Source organism: Chiloscyllium plagiosum, unplaced genomic scaffold, assembly GCF_037043375.1.
Source record: "Chiloscyllium plagiosum isolate Xiang-an unplaced genomic scaffold, Cpla_swu_hap1 HiC_scaffold_23, whole genome shotgun sequence".
Classification (NCBI taxonomy): Eukaryota; Metazoa; Chordata; class Chondrichthyes; order Orectolobiformes; family Hemiscylliidae; genus Chiloscyllium; species Chiloscyllium plagiosum.
In genome coordinates, this window is record NW_028270161.1 from 40,746,603 (window position 1) to 40,769,882 (window position 23,280).

At 40.9% G+C, this 23,280-nt stretch overlaps 1 protein-coding gene across 14 annotated transcripts in view; it reads left to right on the forward strand.

Moving 5' to 3' along the window:
* Positions 1-796: 796 nt before the first annotated feature.
* The window catches only part of anks1b (ankyrin repeat and sterile alpha motif domain containing 1B), an 818,433-nt gene continuing 795,949 nt past the window's right edge, over positions 797-23,280 (forward strand). For 8 of the 14 annotated variants that reach the window (XR_015761150.1, XR_015761151.1, XM_043713626.2 and 5 more), the window contains exon 1: positions 797-1,216. Coding sequence is in view for 12 of the 14 variants with exons in the window: in XM_043713626.2 (XP_043569561.1) it covers positions 1,083-1,216 (134 nt within the window). In the remaining 2 variants the exon portion in view is untranslated. The remainder of the gene's footprint in view (positions 1,217-23,280) is intronic. The other 6 variants (XM_043713633.2, XM_043713629.2, XM_043713640.2 and 3 more) reach the window with 2 other exon arrangements.

Below are 23,280 nucleotides of genomic sequence, written 5' to 3' on the forward strand. Positions count from 1 at the left end.
GAATGCTTTCAATTGTCTTGATACTTTATATTTCGATACAAGAACAGATACAGATTGTAAAGCAAAAAAAATCGTATGAGGTCTCATCCAGCAATTGCTATAATACCTACAATAAATTATACAAATATCGCCGAGTTGGAAAGACACAATGTGACAAAACACCCAGTGTTCTCTTCAAAGAGCAAACAATAAGGTGAAACCATCAAACTGTATGCAGACAAAGAATCAGGTGGATTTAATTTTTCTAACTAAGGACAGGTAGAAGCACAGGCGATAGTGTAGGGACAGTGTGATGGTCATTTATGAAAATAAAAATAAACCTGAGTGAGCTGGGCTCGCAGAACTCCCCACAGCCAGCTGTCAGGGGCATGGTTCAGTTATTGTTGTGTTGCCGTGCCTGGCCCGCCCTTCTGCCCTGAGGAGGTTCACTGAAAGAACACACCTTAAAAAAATAACTGACCCAACTTCTACGTGTAATTATTACTGAGAGAGCGGCTGGTAGTTCAATTCCACGGTAATGTGAGACAAAACACAACTAGACGTTACCTGCGCGACCCCATTAGCCTACAGAGCCACACAACTTCGCCTGTGGAAGGGGAGGGGGTGTGAAAAGAGAGGGTCCCAGACCCTGTTCCCCTGTCACTCAGCGCTGCCTCGACTGCTGCTGCTGCCGCCGCCTGTGAGGCTCGGGCTCGGGGAAACCGCAGTTCACGCCCTGCTCTGATTGACAGGCCGGCGGGGCTGGCTCTGTGTGAGGAGGGGGTGGGACTGTTCGCTCTTTCGCTGCCTCTGCTTCCCCCCCACTTCTTTCCTCTGTCTCTCTCTCTCTCTGTGCTGGAGATACAGGGGGAGAGCGGGAGGCTCTGGCTGACACAACCAGAGCCGAGGGTGGTGGAGCCGAATCCCCCTCCTCTCCCCTCCGTGTGCCTGGCTCGCCCACCCCTCCTTTGGAGTGTTAGCCTCCATGAATTTACCGAGCGGCGCTCTGTGGGGATGATGCTCGGCTCTTGACGCCGCTGAGCACGCGTTGCTGACTGGAATTTGTACTATTTAATCCTCTGACCCCCCTCCGCTCTGGCTGTATGATGGGGAAAGAGCAGGAACTTCTGGACGCCGCTCGCATTGGGAATGTAGCGGTGGTGGAAAAATTGCTAAGTGGCAAAAAGGGATTACTAGGAAGTGGATCGAGCTCCATTCCACTGTCCAGCTTGCTGAGGTGAGTTAGAGAGACCTCCAGCCTGTTCTCTTTAGACCCGTGCGAGAGTCTGTTTCATTTCAGGTTGGGAATACAAACAGTTCAGTACTGTGAGGTGACATGACCCTTTCAATTTCTATCCAGGTTCATTCCATTGTGGAGCACCGTACAGCGTTAAGGCACCTTTTAAAATGTGAAATTCTCTGATGTTTTTTGTTCGATTGACTAATCATTATCGGTTGACTGTATGCAAGCCAGCTACTTCCTGCATTCCCCAATGAAAGAAATTCCCAGTCCGGTTTGTACTTTGTGACTGTGGCTCTGAGATGGCCATGTTTACAGGGTTAATGTTGGTACAGGTGCAAATGTGATGAAATATTAACGTGTCGAAATGTTACACCAGCCAAAACAAAAAAAAGTTGGAGAATCTATGCTCTGAGTTTATGTTGGTTAGGCTATTTATCACTTCGAAACTAAAGAGTTCCATGACATTTCCCCAAAAAAGATGTTCGGACGCTTGTTGTCCTTGGACGGTGTGTATTGCTGTGACAATAGACCACTGAGAGGTAAACAAAGTGGGGGCAGGAATTTCAAATAGTAAATGTGGTCGTGTTGTTAGCGGGGGGAGGGATGTGGGGGGGGGATGATGGGCACTAGGACCAGGATATGGAGTAGGAACATCATGGTAAAAATGCAAGCTCTCGGAGGATAGAGGTTGGCGGTTACACACTCAAAACATAATTGAAAAATGGAAGGTTTATTTTTTCCTTTTGTTTAAAATGAGTAACATGAAGGATCAGAGGTTTGTGTTCACATTCACTTCTGGTATCGCAATGAGCTTACAGCGGAGCTTCTATCTCGGTTTTGTGTTTGGGATGGGAGGGAACAGGACAAAGCCAGCAGCGCAGAGAGGGAATTCCTCCTGGCGGCGGCGCCTTGTATTTCATGTGTTGGACAATGAAAGGGATGGGACACATTGTATCCAGATTGGAGCATTGTCATTCGCAGCTCCCTGTCGCCTGTGTGAGTCCATTGGAAAGCTGTACTCGCCGTTTATTCGGAATCTCAGTTCTCCACCAGCCTCGCTCCCTCCTGAGGTGATGAATGGCTCTTGATTGACCGACAGGGCGACGAAACCACATTAAAAGGAACCGGGTGCTGCAGCTAAAGTTTAACTTACTGTTTCAGTTGGACGTCGATGGTTTTGTTGGAACACACTATATGACTCATTGACTTTTTAAACCAAGAAACAACGTTTCATAAGCGACCAACAGGACAGATCCCTTTCTTTTACAAGAGAAAGTCCTCTTATTTGCATAACATGGCGTTGGTTCAGCGGCAGTACTGCTGGATGTTTGGAATAGCTAGGATAGTTCAGTCGTCTGGGAAGCTGGTAGTTTACAGATGAACCAACGCCACATAACAGACTTCTTCATCCCAGGGCAATGAGGGTCATTTCCCACAGCACCTGGCCACTGCTGAATGACATTTATTTTGATGGATAGGTGTTGAACCTCACTAAGCTGGGAGAAACTAAGGGCATTTAAAACTGTGCTATAAACAAACACTGTTTCTGAATGTTTATACGTGTGTGACTGATATAAATAAACTGGCGTATGATTTCAGATGTCAATTTATGAATTTACATGGTTGTGAGCTAAGTAGTATTACTGGAACTGTCGATGCAAGGGTTGACATATTTCAATATTTACTGCTTCTGAAAGGAAAAACAAATGATTCCATTATTGACATGCTTACTTATTCTGAATGGTATACATCCACTTACAAGGAGGTTTACAATACAAATACATTCTTGGTAATCTATAACTTTTAAGTGACATTGTGTTAATCACAGAGGAAGTTCAATCATCATTTGCATTATAGTTTGTCTTGCAGTGATTATGTGGAGGATAATATTTATCCAGATGTAATAATAGATCAGTAACTTGTCCAGGACTGTTGAGATGATGAAAAATGCTGAAGAATTTCATAGGAAACATCTAGACCTAAAATGATGCAGCAGCCTTAAAATCAGCACCAGCTAATTGTCGACATTGAGATCCTAGGAAATAAATAGAGAAGCAACTCAATATTAACTTAGCGGATATCGTGAAATATAGAAGGATAGACTTCTAGCTTGCTTTGAACAATAAGGAAAAGTTTCAGGCAACTTAACATACAAGAGTTAATAAACAGGCAGGTTACTCAGTCTATCTGCTTCTTGGATGGCCAGCTTTTCTTGCATCCCTTCTGGAACTGTTAGAAATGGGAACAGTATTCAAGTCTTGGACAGAGTTGGACTTGGTCTGCAGCTGAGACACTACAGTTGCTTTTGAGGCATTGCTTGCAGTACAAATAATGTAGGAGATCCACTTAACTATAGACCCAATTGAGCATAAGGAATGCCAATGGTTGATGGAAATAAAAGGCAAGTTTTGGATTTTAATTCCATTTTAAAAGATTGGAAGCAACTTTGAGGAATTGAAAGTCAAATGTCACTTTGTTCAGACCGTATCGATATTATGGGTAATGGATATTGAAGGTAATTAAAAATAGAAAGCAGACAAAACAATGGAGGAGCCACAATAAATGAAAATGATGAAGTCAGCTCCATGGTGAAGAGAATAAGCTGGTAAATGGAGCTGAACATTAGACAGTGGCAGCATGAGGAGGATGACAGTTTGCAATATTATCACGATTCAAACATGAGAGATTTAAAGTAAGTTATGATCCGACAGACTAGCCTGCAAAACCAATCAGTAGCAAATAATACAAATGTACTTTGCTGGACACTGAGAGAACTTGCTTTTTAATAGCACCTAGATACAGTATGTCTGTGTTTCACAGGCAATATATGATCATTTTGTGTTGGAAATTTTCTTCAGCCAACTGTGTTCACTGAAGTCCTGCGAAGAGTAAATAATATCAACAATTGGTTATTTTCTTCAGTCCTGGTCACGTGGCTGAGGAAAGAATGTTGGCGAGGACAATGGAAGGGCTCCTTGCTATGCAAAAAAAATGCTTTTTGATATTTCAGGCTCAGCCGTAGCATTGCTTCAACTTTTAACCAAAACTTGACATTTCTGACCATACATCACTTCCTCAAAACAGCACTGAAATGTCAGTGTATCTTTTTCCTCAAAGAGAAATTTTAACCTCCAACTTTGATAGGTAATAGGGTGAGGGTTATGTACTAACTGAGCTAAATTTGTATTTGAATTGTCAGCATCTGTTGTCCAATTTATCGTTGTAACTGTCGACATGTATGACAGTTATAAATATTTTATGATCTGAAGTAACATCTTGACTAGTACAAAAGTGGGGGTGGGGAGGCAATGAACACACTGGTGCGAGAGGGGTAATGCTTTGCTTTGAAGTTTAGGAAAATGCTTCGGAGATTTTGTTAGATTACTTCATCTGAATGCTCAATGCAGATAGCTAAAAAATGTTATCTTCCATTGCTGACATCCATCAACATGATGAACAGCAACATTTACCCAACCTTCTGACTGTTCTGAATAAAATTGCTTGTGTTTACCAAGCCTGCTGTTTTTAATTGGATCAGCAGAAGGAGGAGATTCCTAATACAAATCTCCTCCTTTCGACCTGAGCAAGTATTATCTCAGAAAATATTACAGGGTCTGTGGCAGATGTGTTGTCTGAGGCTTAAAACCTTATTTGGTTCTAAATCTGTCCTTAGGATAGGTACGCTTTATCTGATTTACCATTTTCAGTAAGAAACGAATTAAATACAATCACACATTGAGGTAACACTGTTCAGTTTTATTTCAACACAAATATTTAATTTTCTGCAAATACAGTTGAGGTAATTTTGTATGTTTTTCATAAAAAAACGGCATCAGACTGATCTGCTCAGATTGTAAACATGGACGTTTGAGACACTTAGTATGCATTTGTAATTTGACTGTCAATTTTCATCTACTTAGACCCCACATAATCATTTTAAGGCTTGTGAAAATTAAAAACAACACTATTTTGTATTGTTTAAGCCTAAATATACATTGAGGGATAAAGTTATTTTAGTACTACAGTGGAAGTTGGAGCAGGAGTAGGCCAAGCAGCCTACTGAACCTGCACTGCCATTCAGTTCAATCATAGCTGATCTTCTAGCACAGCATCATTGTTTTCTCTCTCAATCCCATATTGCTTGATATCTTTTAATAGCTAGTAATCTATTGATCCGTCTTCAATATACTCGTGGCTGAGCCCAATGGATGGATGCAGTAAAGCAGTCATTATGATACTAAATTAGTAATTCAGAGGCTGGAATGATAATATAGAGATGAGTTCAAATCGATTATAGAGGCTTGGGAATTTGAAATCTGCTTTTTGACAACGTCTTTGATAATTAAAATGCTAATATATAGGGTTACAGGGATAGCGTAGGGGAATGGATCTGAGTGGGATGCTCTTCAGAGGGTTGGTGTGGACTTTTGGGCCAAATGGCCTGTTTCCACACCATAGGGATTCTAGGATTCTAGGATTCTAAAATCAGTCAAGATGCCCATGAAGCTGTTGCCATTGGTACTCAACCTGTTAAGAGATGTTATTTAAGTGGTTGTGCGTGTATGGAATGAGCTGCCAGAAAAAGTAGTGGAGACTGGTACAATTGCAGTATTTAAAAGGCATCTGGATGGGTATATGAATACAAAGGGTTTAGAGAGATGGTAGGCCAAGTGCTAGCAAATGGGGCTAGATTAGATTAGGATATCTGGTTGGCATGGACAAATTTGACTGAAGGGTCTATTTCCGTGTTGTACATCTCTATGACTCTAAGTGTACTTACTTGCCTCTTCAGCATGCATCTCTATACTCAGTACTGTAATGTATTTGAATTTTATTTGCCCTCTGAAATGGTCTAGTAATCCACTCATTTGTCTCATACTTGTATTTAAAAAGATATCAGAATAAAATGGACAAACCATCCAGTATTGAGCTGAGCAACAATATTATACATGATAAAAAGGCAGGCACAAGCTCATCTACTCTACAAATTGTACTTCCTAGATATCCAACAGATTGTCAATTAGCTCAAGGGAAGACTTTGAAGAAGTAACAAAGAGGATTGATGAGGGCAAAGCAGTAGATGTGATCTATATGGACTTCAGTAAGGCGTTCGACAAGGTTCCCCAAGGGAGACTGATTAGCAAGGTTAGATCTCATTGAATACAGGGAGAACTAGCCATTTGGATACAGACCTGGCTCAACAGTAGAAGACAGACGATGGTAGTGGAGGATTGTTTTTCAGACTGGAGGCCTGTGACCAGTGGAGTGCCACAAGGATCGGTGCTGGGTCCTCTACTTTTTGTCATTTGCATAAATGATTTGGCTGCAAGCATAAGAGATACAGTTAGTAAGTTTGCAGATGACACCAAAATTGGAGGTGTAGTGGACAGCGAAAAGGGTTACCTCAGATTACAACAGGATCTGGACTAGATGGACAAATGGGCTGAGAAGTGGCAGATGGAGTTTAATTCAGATAAATGCGAGGTGCTGTGTTTTGGGAAAGCAAATCTTAGCTGGACTTATACACTTAGTGGTAAGGTCCTAGAGAGTGTTGCTGAACATAGAGACCTTGGAGTGCAGGTTCATAGCTCCTTGAAAATTGAGTCACAGATAGATAGGATAGTGAAGAAGGCGTTTGGTATGCTTTCCTTTATTGGTCAGAGTATTGAGTACAGGAGTTGGGAGGTCATGTTGCGGCTGTACAGGACATTGGTTAGGCCATTGTTGGTATATTGCATGCAATTCTGGTCTCCTTCCTATTGGCAAGATGTTGTGAAACTTGAAAGGGTTCAGAAAAGATTTACAAGGATGTTGCCAGGGTTGGAGGATTTGAGCTATAGGGAGAGGCTGAACAGGCTGGGACTGTTTTCCCTGGACCGTCGGAGGCTGAGGGGTGACCTTATAGAGGTTTACAAAATTATGAGGCGCATGGATAGGGTAAATAGGCCAAGTCTTTTCCCTGGGTTTGGAGAGTCCAGAACTAGAGGGCATTGGTTTAAGGTGAGAGGGGAAAGATATAAAAGGGACCTAAGGGACAATGTTTTCCCACAGAGGGTGGTGCGTGTATGGAATGAGCTGCCAGAGGAAGTGGTGGAGGCTGGTACAGTTGTAACATTTAAGAGGAATTTGGATGGGTATGTGAATAGGAAGGGTTTGGAGGGATATGGGCCGGGTGCTGGCAGGTGGGACTAGATTGAGTTGGGATATCTGGTCGGCATGGACGGGTTGGACCGAAGGGTCTGTTTCTATTCTGTACATCTCTGACTCTATTTGTACCTCACTTTGCGAGGAGATCCCGCCTCTATAGTTGCTGGCTGATCAAATGGCTGACAGCTGCCTGGTTGAAGAGGCCATTGTTGGCACTGCAGCAAGTTCTCGAAGGAAGCAATTGAACCTTTAAGGCCTTGTTGGTGCCAGGCTGACAGGCCTTGGCAAAGGAGGTCGGGAGATGTGTGGGGGAGGTGTTGTGATGAACATGGTGGGGGGAGTGTGGAGGAAATGCTGAGGTTGGGGGTTTGACATAGTTTGGAGGAAGGGAGATTGTCACAGGAGACTCATGAAGATGGCAGGAACCACCCTGCCATGTTCTGTTGAGTGGAGTGGTTACTCTGATCTATCCTCCTGTCAACATTTTAGCATTGAGGGAGGAAGATGCTGAAGGTGCTTGGTCTGAATTGACTCATAGGTGAATGATCCTCTCACTACTTCCCCACTCATAGTGAAGTTGCTGTAACAGTGAGTGAGTAGGTACTGGAATGGGCTTACGGCTATATCTATTTTATACACAGCAGCCTGCTAAACCATACCTAAGGACTGTAAAATGCAGCCCATTATGTCTTGATCCGTACAAAAAAAAACAGGTGAGATCTTGTGCTATGTGACTTTCTAAGTAAAGAGACGCTGAGTAGATAGGGTATCTTTGAATGGAAATATTTTTGCTAAAATATTACCTTTTATACTTCAAAATAAACCGTGAAGCAAAATAGTGTTCTTTAGCACAATTTGGAATTTAATAGTAGTACTCAGGATAAAAACTAAGCCACAATGTGTCCTTAAGTTTATGATTTGGAAATGCCGGTGTTGGACTGGGGTGTACAAAGTTAAAAATCATACAACACCAGGTTATAGTCCAATAGGTTTAATTGGAAGCACTAGCTTTCGGAGCGCCGCTCCTTCATCGGGTGATTGTGGAGGGCTCGATTGTAACACAGAATTTATAGCAAAAATTTGCAGTGTGATGTAACTGAAATTATACATTGAAAAATTGATTGTCTCTTAAGCCTTTCATCTGTTAGAATACAGTGATAGTTTCACTTCTTTCATGTGTAAATCACAAAACCCTTTTTTTTAAAGTTGCATTCTCGGGTTAGCTATTAACAATGGTGATAGCTAGACAATGTGTTGAAGGTGTTAGCCCCCTGTGTTCTCTGTCTATGACCTGATGTTTAGATTGATTCTAATCTAAAAAGTGAGATAACAGAGTTTTACATAAATTCATGCAGTTTTTGAGCTCAGAGTTCTACATGAGTATGCAGTTTTTGAGCAAAGTGCAATATAACTCTGCAAGTACAAGTTCACCACACAAAATATATGTGCGCATGTGGGTCTTTGTCTGTCTGTCTGTGTGTGTCTGTCTGGGGTAGGAGTTGTGAGTGTGAGAAAGTGTGTGTGTGTGTGTGTGTGTGTGTGTGTGTGTGTGTGTGTGTGTGTGTGTGTGTGTGTATAGTGCAATGGTGATCACCACCTGTAATGTGACATGAACCCAAGGTCCCAGTTGAGGGGTACCGAACTTAGCTATCAGCCTCTGCTCGGCCACTTTCCTCTGCTGCCTGTCCCAAAGTCCATCTTGGAGGATGGTCACCCGAAGGTCCAAATCTGAATGTCCTGGACCACTGAAGTGTTCCCCAACTGGGAGGGAACCCTCCTGACAGTTGATTGTTGTGCGGTGCCCATTCATCCGTTGTCGTAGCCTTTTATCCTTAAGTTTACTAAGTCAAGTGAGGTAGGTGTTTTTTAGATTATGGTCCTTCACGGAAAGTTCACCGTTGGAATGTGCTCCATGATGTATTCCCTGTCTCAGTTTCTTGATTATAACAAAGTCTACACTCAAATGTGTTCTGATTTGGTATCCATGATATAGTAAAAACTTTGGAATGGAATTTCCTGTATAATTGTGCCCAGAAATACATTGGAATGTGGGGAAAAAATACACAGACAACCTAAAAACATTGTGGAACTTAGTGAGAGTTACACATGCAAGTGCAATGAATCCAAATTTGCTCGGTCCTTTATGACTTGAAAGATGAATGAAACATCATCCTTGCATATGAACCTCTCTATGAAATTTTCTATAGTTGTGCTTCCTCGGGGGCTTTCTTTAGGTTATAGTCATGGTTTTTCATGTACAGCAGGAAATAGTTATTTTTCCAGCATGTTATTAGGGTTTTTAAAAAAAATTCCCCTCAGAGACTTGCACTGTACCTCTTTGTTGAATGCATTTTGAACAAGTAACATTAAAAATTGAAATACTTCCTTGACTTTCAGGTTCTTAAATGTGTTGCACCTAAAGTGCATCGAAGAATGGTTGAGTGATTTAAACTTTCTTTTAACAGAAGAGAGAATATATGATTCAAAAGACAAAACAATTTGGGTGCCAAAAATCGCAAGTATAAACAGAATGTCGGAATCACTCAGCAGATCATGGGGCATCTGTGTAAAGAGTCAAGCAATGCTTAAGGTCAGCGACCTTTGATCACAACTGGAAAATGTTATAGATAACAGTTTTGTGGATCAATCCACACTGAATGGACTGCAGTGGTTCAAGGAATGATGTGGAGGAGCCAGTGTTGGACTGGGGTGGATAAAGTTTAAAAATCACACAACACCAGGTTATAGTCTAACAGGTTTATTTAGAAGTACAGTACAAGCTTTCTGATGAAGGAGCAGCGCTCCAAAACCTTGTACTTCCAACTAAACCTGTTGGACTATAACCTGGTGTTGTGTGATTTTTAACATGGAGAAAGTGAGGACTGCAGATGCTGGAGATCAGAGCTGAAAGTGTTGCTGGAAAAGTGCAGCAGGTCAGGCAGCATCCAACGAACAGGAGAATCGATGTTTCGGGCATAAGCCCTTCTTCAGGAATGAGGAAAGTGTGCCCAGCAGGCTAAGATAAAAGGTAGGGAGGAGGGACTTGGGGGAGGGGCGTTGGAGATGCAATAGGTGGAAGGAGGTCAAGGTGAGGATGATAGGCCGGAATGGGGTGGGGGCGGAGAGGTCAGGAAGAAGATTGCAGGTTAGGAAGGCGGTGCTGAGTTCGAGGGATTTGACTGAGACAAGGTGGGGAGAGGGGAAATGAGGAAACTGGAGAAATCTGATTTTTAACATGGTTCATGAAAGCAGCTCACCACTTTATCAAGGGCTGCAAAGGATGGGCATTAAATGCTGGTCCAGACGGCAATGCCCACGTCCTATTTGAAAAACAAAAGTTGGTAATTGTACTTTGGTATTTGTGTTACCATGGGGAATGAACCAGTTAGTAAAGACTGGCAGTTATTTGTCATGTTAAATATGGTGTATTCATGAAAAGGTGTATTCATTTGATGCCTGTGACAGAGTTTTTGAAAGACATGTTTATTCCGTGGAGGAAAATATAGGCTTTAATGGATTATAGAAAGGATTTCAGAAGCTAGTTTGGACATTCCTTGTTCAGTGCTCACACTAAAATTGCTGGATTGTTAAGATTTTTGCATCTTCAGGTTTAATTGGCATTAGGATCTCAGAAAGAGGCATCATGTTGGACCAGATGTCTAAAGCTTTAACTTCCGTAACTTTGCCTGGATTTTTGCCTTAAATGTGTTTGTGGGTTAAATAATGTGTCAAGGATGTGGCATGCGTCAGTTAGCTGCTTTGTCAAAAGTAGGTTGGATTCAACTGAAAAAAAAAAGGAGATCCAGTAATGATCTACTGGTATCACAAAGCAAAACTCTCTGGCACCTTAATAATGAATCGCAATTATTTTCTATCAGGAGGACTTATGGAATTTGAACAATTTGTATTAAGTAGGATTAAAAGGAAATTTAGGATTGGAAGCTAGGCTCAGGGGCCTTTGGATAGGCTGTGCAGATAATAACTTTGAATCAACAATCTTATCAAAGTGATACCTGTATGCAGATAAGTCATGTGAGGTCATCACAAAGACTATCGTTGAAAGAATAAATTAAGTAGTTAAGAATCATGACTGAACAGTTGAATTGACTACGCGCTCAGCCAAGTTGAGATGCGAGTTTTAGAATGAAGTACTCCAATGAAGTGTCCTAACTGAAGATGATTTGGAGGGCAAATAAAACATTAAATGGGATGAAATGCCCTCTCAAGTTTCCAGCCTTGCAGGTCCAGATGGGTGAGAAATTAGTATTGCTTTTAGTGCTGTTACTCATATCAATCTTCTGGGTGGGGTTTGGGCATTTCAGTCGAGCTAGTTTTATAAAATTCCCTGTGGTTGAAAATGAAAAATGTTGTCCCTTGGCTGAATAAAAAAATGGTTTAAAAGGACTTTGGTTGTGGAAATGTCCGTTTTTCTAGAAGCAACGGGATATGGAATTTTAGTTGCAAAATATTTTGGGCAACATCTACACAATGGGGAATCGAGAATACGTTACCAATTGAATCTTACAAAGATATTTGTTTCCTGTGGGATAATGCATATTTGACAAAAAAGTGACTGCAAAGAGATTAAGGATGACCCTGCCAGTATAAAACAGATACTGGATATCAAAAATTTCCAAAATGAAATAAGTTGCTGCAAATCTTCAACTGTGGGATTGTTTTGCCACAGTAAATGCTTGCACAGAGATTACTTGGATGGTCTCAAAGATGTGATTATTATGATGTGGTGTATGGAATATGGACAGTTTTCTTTTTCTTTGAATTGTTTTGAAATATTGTTTGTGTATTATTAACATTAAGAATATACAAATGATTGGCATTCATGAACTACATTGAGAACATATAAAAAGGGACATGGAGAACCATAATGGGTTGGTTGAGGAGAAGGGCAGACATTTTTAATGATGAAGCCTGTAATAAATCTAGTATCAAGTAAAACTTTGGCATCTTGTTTCCTACTTCACCATCTGGTTACAGGATGAATCAATAACTCAGTCTTCACATGTTCTTCCTGCTGTGAAGGACAGTGCATCATGACTCTATACTGAATTGAAATGGTACGTGTTGGTGTTTTCTTTGCGCACAAGTTGCTTGTGTTGATTTCCACCCATTCTTACCTTTGACCATATCCTGATGAGATGCTTAAGAAATTTGGGCATGACACGACTTTGGCACAAAGGATGTGGCATAGGCTGCCGCATAGGCCCCAACTTTCAGGTTGTGGCATTGCAGGAGATTCCAGGCTTTTATGTCTGTGCACACTTCCTGTCCACAGAGCAGTACTGCTGGTTGGGTTCAGTGTTGTTATGTATTTTTATAATGAAGGTTGCTAGCTCATAACGATGCCCATCATTCAATGGTGATTCAACTCTAGGTTGATGTGGAATAAGTAATTAAGTTATGATCTTTTGACATAGAATTATGAACTGGGTGAGAGTTGAAGTAAAAATCTGAAATGTAAATTCCTTGCAAGCACCCCTGGTAGAATGGACCTTGGAGGGCACCAAGCATTTCAGAGAGGAATGAAAGGTCAGTATAATGGTACTTCAGCTTAAAAATAAATCCCAGATGTGACAGGATTTTGTCAAGGTGCTGAATGTAAAATATCAATTTATCTTTTCATTTTGCTGTGCTATTCTGGCCTCTGAAACCATCAATATTTAAATAAATAAAATTAAGTTAATCCAATAGTCAAATTAATGTGTATATTGTGTAATTCCTTACTAAAAAAAAAGTCAAAACATATGAGTGTGAGAGGTCAAGCATCCAGACTCCTCCTGTGGCATATGCACAATCTGAACAAATCTAGACATGTGAGTGAGCTCAGACTCAGTCTTACAGTTGGCTGCTCCAAGTCTCATTATTAAAAATGTTCAGTCTGTTTTTTCTCCCAGAGCCTTGGCTCAAGCTCTCTGACTTCACTCTTGGTGATTCCCTGCTGTAAATTAAATGTACAGACAGAAGGTGTGATAAAGTTCTCACCGCACTTAGTGTTTTGGGATCTCAAACTGATCAGTGAACACTTATTTTGCTTTCCACATTATATTTGCAAAGATACTCTCAGTAGCAACTCTTATCAGTATTCTCATCTAGTATTCCTTGCTGCTAAGCAATGAGGCTATCCCAAATGTTCACTGTGGATTAATTAAAGCTATAATACATTTACTCTTATTAAAGTGAAGATAAAGAAAATGAGGTGGGTCTAAATATCCCTGAAGTCAAAATTTTATTTAAGTTACTGTATTCAATGTACTATATTAAAATTGAACTTCAAATTTTATCTGGATATTAATTGTTTAGTTAAGAGTGGCCAACTGGATGAGAGGATTACAGTACATGTAAGGCTCGCCAAACTTAAGTCATGCTGAATGCTTCAAACGTACAATGACAGTTCTATTACATGCCTTTTTCTTTTGTTGGATAATTTAAAAGAGGAGGTCATGTGCTAAATGTAAAATAAGATTTTGTTAATTAAGAATTAATAATTAAATTTAGAATAAAATATGTTTTGGAGATGTTATTATTGGTGTTTGCTTTTCAGGTTTGGTTTTCCTGAGACAGATTTGATGAGACAGTGTCCTTTAATTGAATTGAATAGAACCAAATAAGCAGACTGTCTCCCAGTGCCCCCTGCAAAGGCTGTTTAATCAGCTGTGAACAGGCTTTTTGTAGCAGGCTGGATTGTTGCTCTGGTGGGTAATAATGTTGTCCTCAAACTGAAAGACTGGTAATGGATGATTTAAACTTTTTTAATGACTTTTCTAATGCACTTTGGACTTCTTAAAATGCAGATATCTTTAAATATGCTTTTTACTTTTAATTATTTTCAGAGGTGTTCCCACATGCCTGACCTTCAAAATGTAAGCTGCAGGACATTGTTTTGCTTATGCAGTAAGTGTTTGGGGGTCTGAGCCATTTGTTCTTGTTTCAAATGTTCTGAAGTGATATCTGTACTGGTTACAGTGATCTATATTTTGTTCAGTATAACCAATAATTAATTTGAGCAGTAATGTCAAATTACACCAGCATTTTTGTGAGCATGTTTAGATAAGTGATTTCAATGTAAGTATGGAATATAAACGTTAGGATGTAATATTAAATCTGAAGACCTCTATTGCAGTGCTGTCAGAGTATTGCATTACATGCTGTTGAAAATATGAATACGTTTTTAGTAAAAAGTTTTTTTTTGGAAAGAGGAAACTCAATGACTTAATTGAGTGTATTTGTTTCAAAATAGGTAATGGGATGATCTGATAAAGTTTAAAATTATGTGCATCTATAACACAATAGATGGAAGCAGATTGTGCTCAGTTGCTGAACTGTCACAGTTATGCGATTTAACGCAAGTGATTTAGAACAGATGGCAGGAGAAACTTCGTTATACACAAAGAGTTCTAAGCTACTGAAATGAACTCCCTGATTCATTATAGCAGGAACTATGAATCGTCTGGATTAGTTCAGATGGATGGGTGGATGAAGGCATTTGGGAACAAAATGGGGAAACTCAATTAGGGCTATTCATTCGTGTGGAAACTAGGCACTGATACTGGCTACTGGGGCTGACTGAGGAGTTTCTCTGCTGTCATTTCAATGGACACCTGTCTGGTTGTTGAGCAACCTGGAAAAGAGCCTGGGATTTGCTAAAGACTGTTAGATTACTCAGCCAGACTGGAAAAGTTTGGTGAAAGAAACAGTTACTTTGTAGACACATTACTGTAGAAAGATATTAATTGGGAAGATTGGCATATTTGAGATGTTTTGTTCAAGAAAATATTGCATAAGCCATTGAGAATTAGTAATTCAGTGTTATATATTAATTTCTTTCCACATCCCAATTTCTACGCAATAAGAAAATGCCTATGTGAACTGTTTCTAACTCTCATAGGTAACAACAACTTTACGTGCTACAGTCTTTCACTTCTCTGTAGCATCTGATGGGCCTCTGATATAGAATATTGCGTGTGTTTTCAAGAAGTGAAAACTGTACATTTTGTGACTTCTGATGGATTCTATTGCAGCTTAAACGCCACTGACTGGCAAAATCAGTTTATCAGATGTTTGTAAATAGTCCAAGTAGTTTTCGCTTTGAAATTCTGCGTTGTTTTAAAAATATCACTGCATTTAAAAATAAAGCAAAAGTTGAAAATCTGAAGCTAAATCAAGTAAAACACAAAAGGTACGTTAGTATCAAATATGAGAAGATATGATCACATTCTATTTGAAAAGTCACTGTGTACAAGTATTTTCAGTCTTTCTCTTTATCCCTGTATCGTTGGTTTTGTAAATGTAATATGGAATGTAAAATTTGTATTTAATAGAAATGAAATTATTTGTGACAGGCTGCACATGGAGGTATTAGATATATAACTGTGATCCTTTTTAATATAAATTATACAAAACATTCTTTACACTGTGAAAGCAAACGTGCTCGTGTTTCCTGTTTTCAGGCTGACAGGCATGAGACTAATGTTTAGTGGAAGAGCATATTGAAACTCACTTTTACCACTTCCTATGTAGCAACTTAAAATGTTTGAGTAACATGTTGTCTTTTATGATGAATGGATTTGAACCTTGAATGTTCAATTACTTCATCCATTGGAAGTTGCAGTTGTTCATTATCAGCCTCTGATTGGCTTGGCCAGCATGTTACTAAGTTAAAGAAAGGTCTTTTTTTTTTAATGAATGTAAATCTCCACATTGGTTTGATAAACCAATCATTTTGGGAGGATTCTTTTGGTATTCAGGGCACACAGACCAATACACTTTCATATTGGCATTGATAATGGCTCAGTTTTGGTAATGATTTAGCAGGTATGAGATTACAATTTCCTACTGACAGCATGTAAGGTAGGTTGAAGTGGTACAGGAGGAATACCCATCTGTGAGCTGTGAAATTAGTCTGCTGGTAAACCATGCCTGAATATATTACAAGTTTGGTAATGCTGTTGTGACATGATTGAATTCTTTACAGTGGTTGGGGGGCAAGAAAATAGGCAGTGAATTCTAATACTGACCAAAGTCTTCTAAAATGCTGCCCAATCCAAACATGTCACATTTCTATCGGAAGAATAGATTGATTTACAAATTTTCATGTTGGAGCAGAGTTTCACAGTTTATTTATCCTTTTTCTTTCGAAGTCATTGTCACTTTTCACTATAATCAAACACTGACTTTGTAAAGGGTGCAGAATTTGATAATTATAGTTAGTATTTTCATGATTATTCCCAAGATAAGGGGATGAGAACTATCATTTCCAGCATGATTTAAATAAATCCTTAGTGACTGTCAAGTAACTGTCAGATTTTGGAGACATTTTCTTGTATTATTATTGTGTGTTTGATCTATTTGCATCATTTAAATAAATATAGAACATTAAGAATTCTTGAAGAGCTTCTGAAAATGTATTTGCTTCTTGCAATTTTCCCTTTAAAGAGAGGTGAAGCAACTGTGGAAAGAGTAAGCACAGCTACTGGTACATGGTATGTAAACGGAAAGAATGTGCTCACAGAGTGTGTGCTCTCCTGGCAAAGTTTACAAACCCACAGCCAAGTACCTGCAATTCCCTGAGGAGCAGGGCACAACGCTTCTGTGCTTCTGTAAAGAGGTTGTCTGAGCTGTGTCTCTTTTTGCAACCAATTCCCACAGTTAACAAATCAGTGCCTGCGCATCCCTTTTGTTTTACTTTGGGTCCTTTCCGGGCCATTGCCCGCTAATCAGCAACCACCTACATTCGTGACACCACCCACGCCCTTCACCTCTTCCAAGATTTCTGTTTCCCTGGCTCCCAACGCCTGATCTTCACTCTGGACATCCATTCGCTGTACACATCGATCTACCACAATGAAGGTCTCCAAGCCCTTTGTTTCTTCCTCTCGCGCTGCCCAACCATTACCCTTCCACCGACACCCTCATCCACCTGGCTGAACTGGTCCTCACGCTCAACAACCTCTCCTCACAATCCTTCTACTTCCTCCAAATCAAAGGGATAGCCATGGGCACCCGCATGGAACCCAGCTATGCCTGCCTGTTTATCGGGTGTGTGGAACAGTCCATCTTCCGCAGTTACACTGGCACACCCCACATCTGTTCCTCCGCTACATCGATGACTGAGTGTATTGGCACCACCTCATGCTCCCATGAGGTTGAACAGTTCATCAACTTTACCAACACCTTCCACCCTGACCTCAAATTCACCCGGACCACTTCAGACACCTCCCTCCCTTCTTGGACCTCTCCATCACTGTCTCCAGTGACCGACTAACCACAGACATCTACTTCAAGCCCACTGAGTCCCACAGCTACCTAGACTACACCTCCTCCCACCCTACCTCCTGTAAAAACGCCATCCCTTATTCCCAAATTCCTCTGCCTCTGCCGCATCTGTTCCCAGGGTGACCAATTCTACCTTAGTAAATCCCAGATGGCCTCCTTCTTCCAAGATCACGATTTCCCGTCCCACATGGTGGATGGTGCCCTCCAGCGCATCTCCTCCACTTCCCATATCACTGCCCTTGAACCCCACCCCTCCCAATGCAACAAGTGCAGAACCCCCGGTCCTCGCCTTCCACCCCACCAACCTCCGCATACATTGCATCATCGTCTGCCACTTGCGCCTCTCTGGGACACCTGCACCCACCAACCCCATCGCCCCATGGCAGAACACTTCATCTCCCCCTCCCACTCCATCAAGGACATGCAGGTCCTGGGCCGCTTCCACCGCCAAACCATTACCACCCGATGCCTGGAGGAGGATCACCTCATATTCCGCCTTGGGACCCTGCAATCACACTGGATGAATGTGGATTTCAACAGCTTCCTCATTTCCCCTCCCCACACATTATGCCAGTCCCAAGCCTCCAACTTGGTAACACCCTCCTGACCTGTCCATCACCTTTTCCATCTATCCGCTCCACCACCCCTGACCTATCACCTTCTACCTCACCGTCATTACCTATCACTTTCTCAACTACCTTAGCCCCCACTCCACCCCCTCCCATTTATCTCTCAGCCCCCAGCCCACAAGCCTCATTCCTGATGAACGGCTCACGCCGAAATGTTAATTCTCCTGCTCCGTGGATGCTGCCTGACCTCTTGTGTTTTTCCAGCACCACACTCTCAACTCTGATCTCCAGCATCTGCAGTCCTCGCTTTCTCTAATCAGCAACATCAGTAAGCCTTCAGTTCCTGCTTCCATTCATTAGTTAACTGATGCAGTGTCTTCTATAGCAACAGGTTCATTACCTTTTCAACATACACCAGGAAATGAAGGAATTGTTTCTGCCACCATTATGAATTACTGAGTTTCCCAGATCCATTGAAACACCAAAAATAGGGTGCCTAGCCCCTAATGCCAGTGCTAACCATTCAACTGGATCATGTCTGATCCTCCACCTCAGTATAATTTGCTCACATTAGCTCATGGTGGCTTTAATATCTGGAAATTGAATAACCTCAGTATTGAACATACTCTGTGACTGAGCCTTATAAAGCCCTCTGAGTCAGAGAATTCCAAAGATTCTCCTCCAGAGAATAAAGTAATTTCTCCTCAGCTCAGTCCTAAATAGACCGCATGTTATTTTGAGACTGCCCCCCCCCCACCCCCCTCCCCCCACCCTCCCCAGCTCTTGACTGCCAGCCAGGGGAAACATCATTCATGCATTTACCCTCTCAAGCCCTGTAAGAAATATGCCTGTCTCAGGGGTTCTTTGATTGTACCCTGCACACTACTTCAGATAACAACTGCCAGATTTTCTGAATGTGGTGAACAGTAGACAGGTCTGAATCTACTTTTCCGATACTTCTGCCATTGAGAAAATTGCACCAATCCATCATACTGCAGAGCAAGTGAAAGTTGGCTGCTTTGGCGACTAGCACTGTATGTCCTGTATACGTGAGCAATCCATTCCTGTCAACTGAACTATGTTGTAAATAAATAGATGCCTTGGATAGCGCTGTCATTGAGCAGAGTGTTGGAGTTCTCAAGGGACAATGGTGCTTGTGCAGGTTTCCTTTCATAGCTTACAGAACAGTTTCCTGTTTGAAAGTTTATTTTTTTTAAATTCATGAGCTGTGAACATTTCTGGCAATGTCAACATTTATTGCATGCCCTGGATTACCCAGGAAGGTGATGGTGAGCTGCTTTTGTGCACCACATTGTGGTTATCAAGTGACAGTGAGGGAACTACAGTATGTTGCAGGTCAGAATAGTGAGTGTCTTGGAAGTGAATATTCAGGTGAGGACACTCTTGTGCATCGTTGCCCTTGTCCTGGAGGTGGAGGTTGTTGCCCTTGTCCTGGAGGTGTTGCCGGAAGCCTGGCAAGTTGCTGCAGTGCCTCTTCGAGATGGTACACACAGCTGATAGTGAAGGGAGTGAATGTTTAAGGTTCGGGATAGGGCATTAATTAAGTGGACTGCTTTGTCCTGCATAATATTGAGCTTTCTGAGTAGTTTGTACCTGCACACATGAGACAGGTGGAGAGTACTCTGTCACATTTCTGACTCGTGCCTTGTAGATGGTGGAAAGGAGACCTCCGGAGCAGAGGTATTTGCTGTAGATTTGGCATCCAGCTCTTGTTTGCATTTATTTATAATGCTGATGTAGTTGAGTTGTTTGGTCAATGGTAACCCCTGTGTTGTAGATAGGGGATTCAGTAATGTTACGTGTCAAGGATGAATCGTTTTATTATTTCTGGTTGTGCGCAGGCATTGTCTGGCACTTGTATGGTATGAATGTTACTTGTGTAACTTTAATACTGCATCAGGGATTACAGATGAACCTTAAATGATAAGGGTAGTGGGGAATGAGAAAATGGACTCCAATAGCTCATGTTGTTGGCAGCGACTTTTTGAGAATTACTTCAGCTGAACAATCCTTGTACCCTTACATTTAAACATATTCAATACCTGTCCTAGTCTTTCCATCCTAATGCATCTGCTCAAAGACCACAATTGATGTTCATTGTTATGCAGGTTCAGAAGCTGCCACTCGAATGCACTCTGCACAGCTTTACAAATGGGCTGTAATTCTAATAGTTTGTACAAATGTCTAATGGTAATTATCACTCTATTGTGAAAACCTTTTATCTGTCCTGATTGCTGTCTTAGCATTCCAATGCTGTTCCCACAAAGATTGCATCAAGAGTTTTGGAAGACTGCTGTGCCTCGTAGATTCTTAAACTGTTCATGGGCTGTGAGATCTAGGAGCTCTGGCCTGACTCCATGCAGTTGCAGACATGGTATGGCACATAGAGCTTTCTGATACCAAGGAAGGTGTTGGTTTGCAAGAGTTAAGGGTCCTGAAGTTATGCTATCCTGAGAGATACCAACATGTTCCTTTCCTGTTACATTAAGAGAAAAGGTTTGTGATTCGTAAGCAAGTTGACTCTGTTTCAGGCCAGTGACTCCCATGGTTCTAGAATCTCCATGACTGTACAGCATACTGATTTAGTGCTCTAAAAGTTGAGTTTGTAAGATTGATGGCCAAATCTTAATTAGTATCAGGACATGTGTAAAAAAAGCATACTGTGTGTTTCACCTACTAGATTAGTTGGAACAAAAAACTCATCTATTAAAGAGGAAAAAAACAGTCTGCCATCTCGCTTTTAAAGTATGTGCAGTTTGATTCTGTCAGGGACTTTAATGGAACATATTATCTATGGATCATGTTCTGAAAACTCTGAGTAATGCCCATAATTAAATGTAAGGTTATTTGACTGTAACTAGTAAGGAACAGAACCCAGACAAAAGTATTTAAAAAGGCAAATGAGTCAGTTAGGGAAGAGTTAGAAGAAATTAACAGAGCTATTTCACCTCTGGGAAACTGGAATATTTTTCACTTTGTATTATGCAGTATGCAGGGTTAATCCAAAGGAAAATGTAAAGAGGCTGCTTGCTTGAAGTGCCTAAGTGAGTAGCCGTGCCCATTTAAAAAAAAAGGATTTATGCTATGGGCAGATTCTTAAGTATTTTAAGAAAGCGAAAAACCCAATTGTCTCATCACATCTTTCACTTTGACTGCATGCCATTTCATGCAGTGGTGTTTTTAAAAGCTCTGGTCTGGTACATGGCCATTTTGGAATCAAATCTCTGGCACAGGTGGGACTTCGCCCTGGGCCTTCCTGGGCTAGAATTAGGGATGCTGTTGTGTCACAAGAGCCCCCAGAACACTGCCACATATTTATTTTCGGATCTGCCTGTTCAGAGACATTGGTACACACCCTGGAATCAGGGAACATTTAGCCCAGCAGCAGGGACACTACCTCTGCCGTCCCCAATACTGCTACATTTTTATCATTTTGACCTATTTTCCTAAACAACCTGTTCAGAGATGTTATTACATACTTCTGGAATAGGTGGGACTTGAACCTAGATCTCTTGGTTCAGGAGAAGGACAACTACCTCTGCACCAATAGAGGGCCAACACTACTACGAATCACTTGAAGACCAATAGAAGACACCCTGCTCACTGAGTGATCTTCTCAATGATAGAGTTCATTTGATTTGGATGCAAAATGTGATATATTGGCAGATGTGAACATATTTACCCTCTAGAAGTAATTATTAAACCCCTCCCCTTAGCACATATTTCAGAAAACATTTTTAAAAGGTTGCTTTTAAATAATTTCCACAATAATTACATTTTTTATGACCAACAGTGTGAATTCCTTTGTGTTTGCTAATCTTTTAAAATGTCTAAAATCAAAGCTCATGTGCCAAATATTTGGGATAGAAATTTACACCATTTTGAATGGGAGCCAGTGCAGAAAGTTTAAATTGTATACCGACAGCTATGCACAGTTGTTTTTCATGAAGGCTTCTACGTGAGTGTTTAGAGAAAAATTAGGAGAATGTGTAAACTCCACACAGATAGTCTGCCTGAGGCTGGAATTGAACCTGGGACCCTGGTGCTGTGAGGCAGCAGTGCCAGACACTGAGCCACCATGCCACCCCTAAAGTTAGGGCAATCTTGACCAAACTCCTAGCTCAAAAGTCATAACTATTTTGACGGTTTCTGATAAATTAACACAAATGTTGGCACTCTAACATGAATATAAGTGGAAGGTTAAATGGAAACTTAACACTCCTGCAGTGGCAGGTGTTCATATGATGTTGAAGCATATTGTGCAAGATAAAATACCTTCTTTTGGGACTTGGCTTCTACTTTATCCATTTGGGAACAGCTTGTGTTAAGCTTCTGTCTAAAGTGGAAAATTGTTTAATTCCATAACACTGATCTTCTAAAGTTGCTTAACAGAGAACCTCAGAAGAAGGAAAAACTAGAAAGTAAACAAGGTGACATCATATATACATTTTAACATGTTCAAGAGTAGTTTGGTTACTTACAGTGAGCTGCTGTAAGTTTGTAGTTGTTGACTAACTGGTTCCAGGATGTGTATACATAGAAATATGTTGAAATATGTGACTAAAGGCATGAGTTTTTTTTAATCCTCGATTTGTGGGAGAGGAGTAGAGAAGTACACACACAGTTAACTGACATAAAGCCGTGTGAGGTTAGCATTACTCAAGTATTAAAAATGATGCACAGGTACTGGTGAGAAAATAATGTATAGAAGTGTAATGTTCATTCCATTTTATAATGCTGCTTTGTTATATACAGTATTATAGTGAAATACCACCAAAAACAAAAGTCTGGTTGTAGGTCTGAAAAAGCATAAAATAGCTAGAAGTAATTATAAGCCATCACTTGGTCTGGATCTGTGATGGGATGTGGGTTATAGCAGTAACTATATCTTTGGAGTGACATGACAGGGGATGGAAAGTGAAAAGTCTTGAAGTTGCAGATCTTTTGATCTTTGACTCATTTTGGGGATTTTGATTTTAGCAATGGCCAATCCATGAATTTGCTGATCTAGGCTTCATTTACAGATTCAAA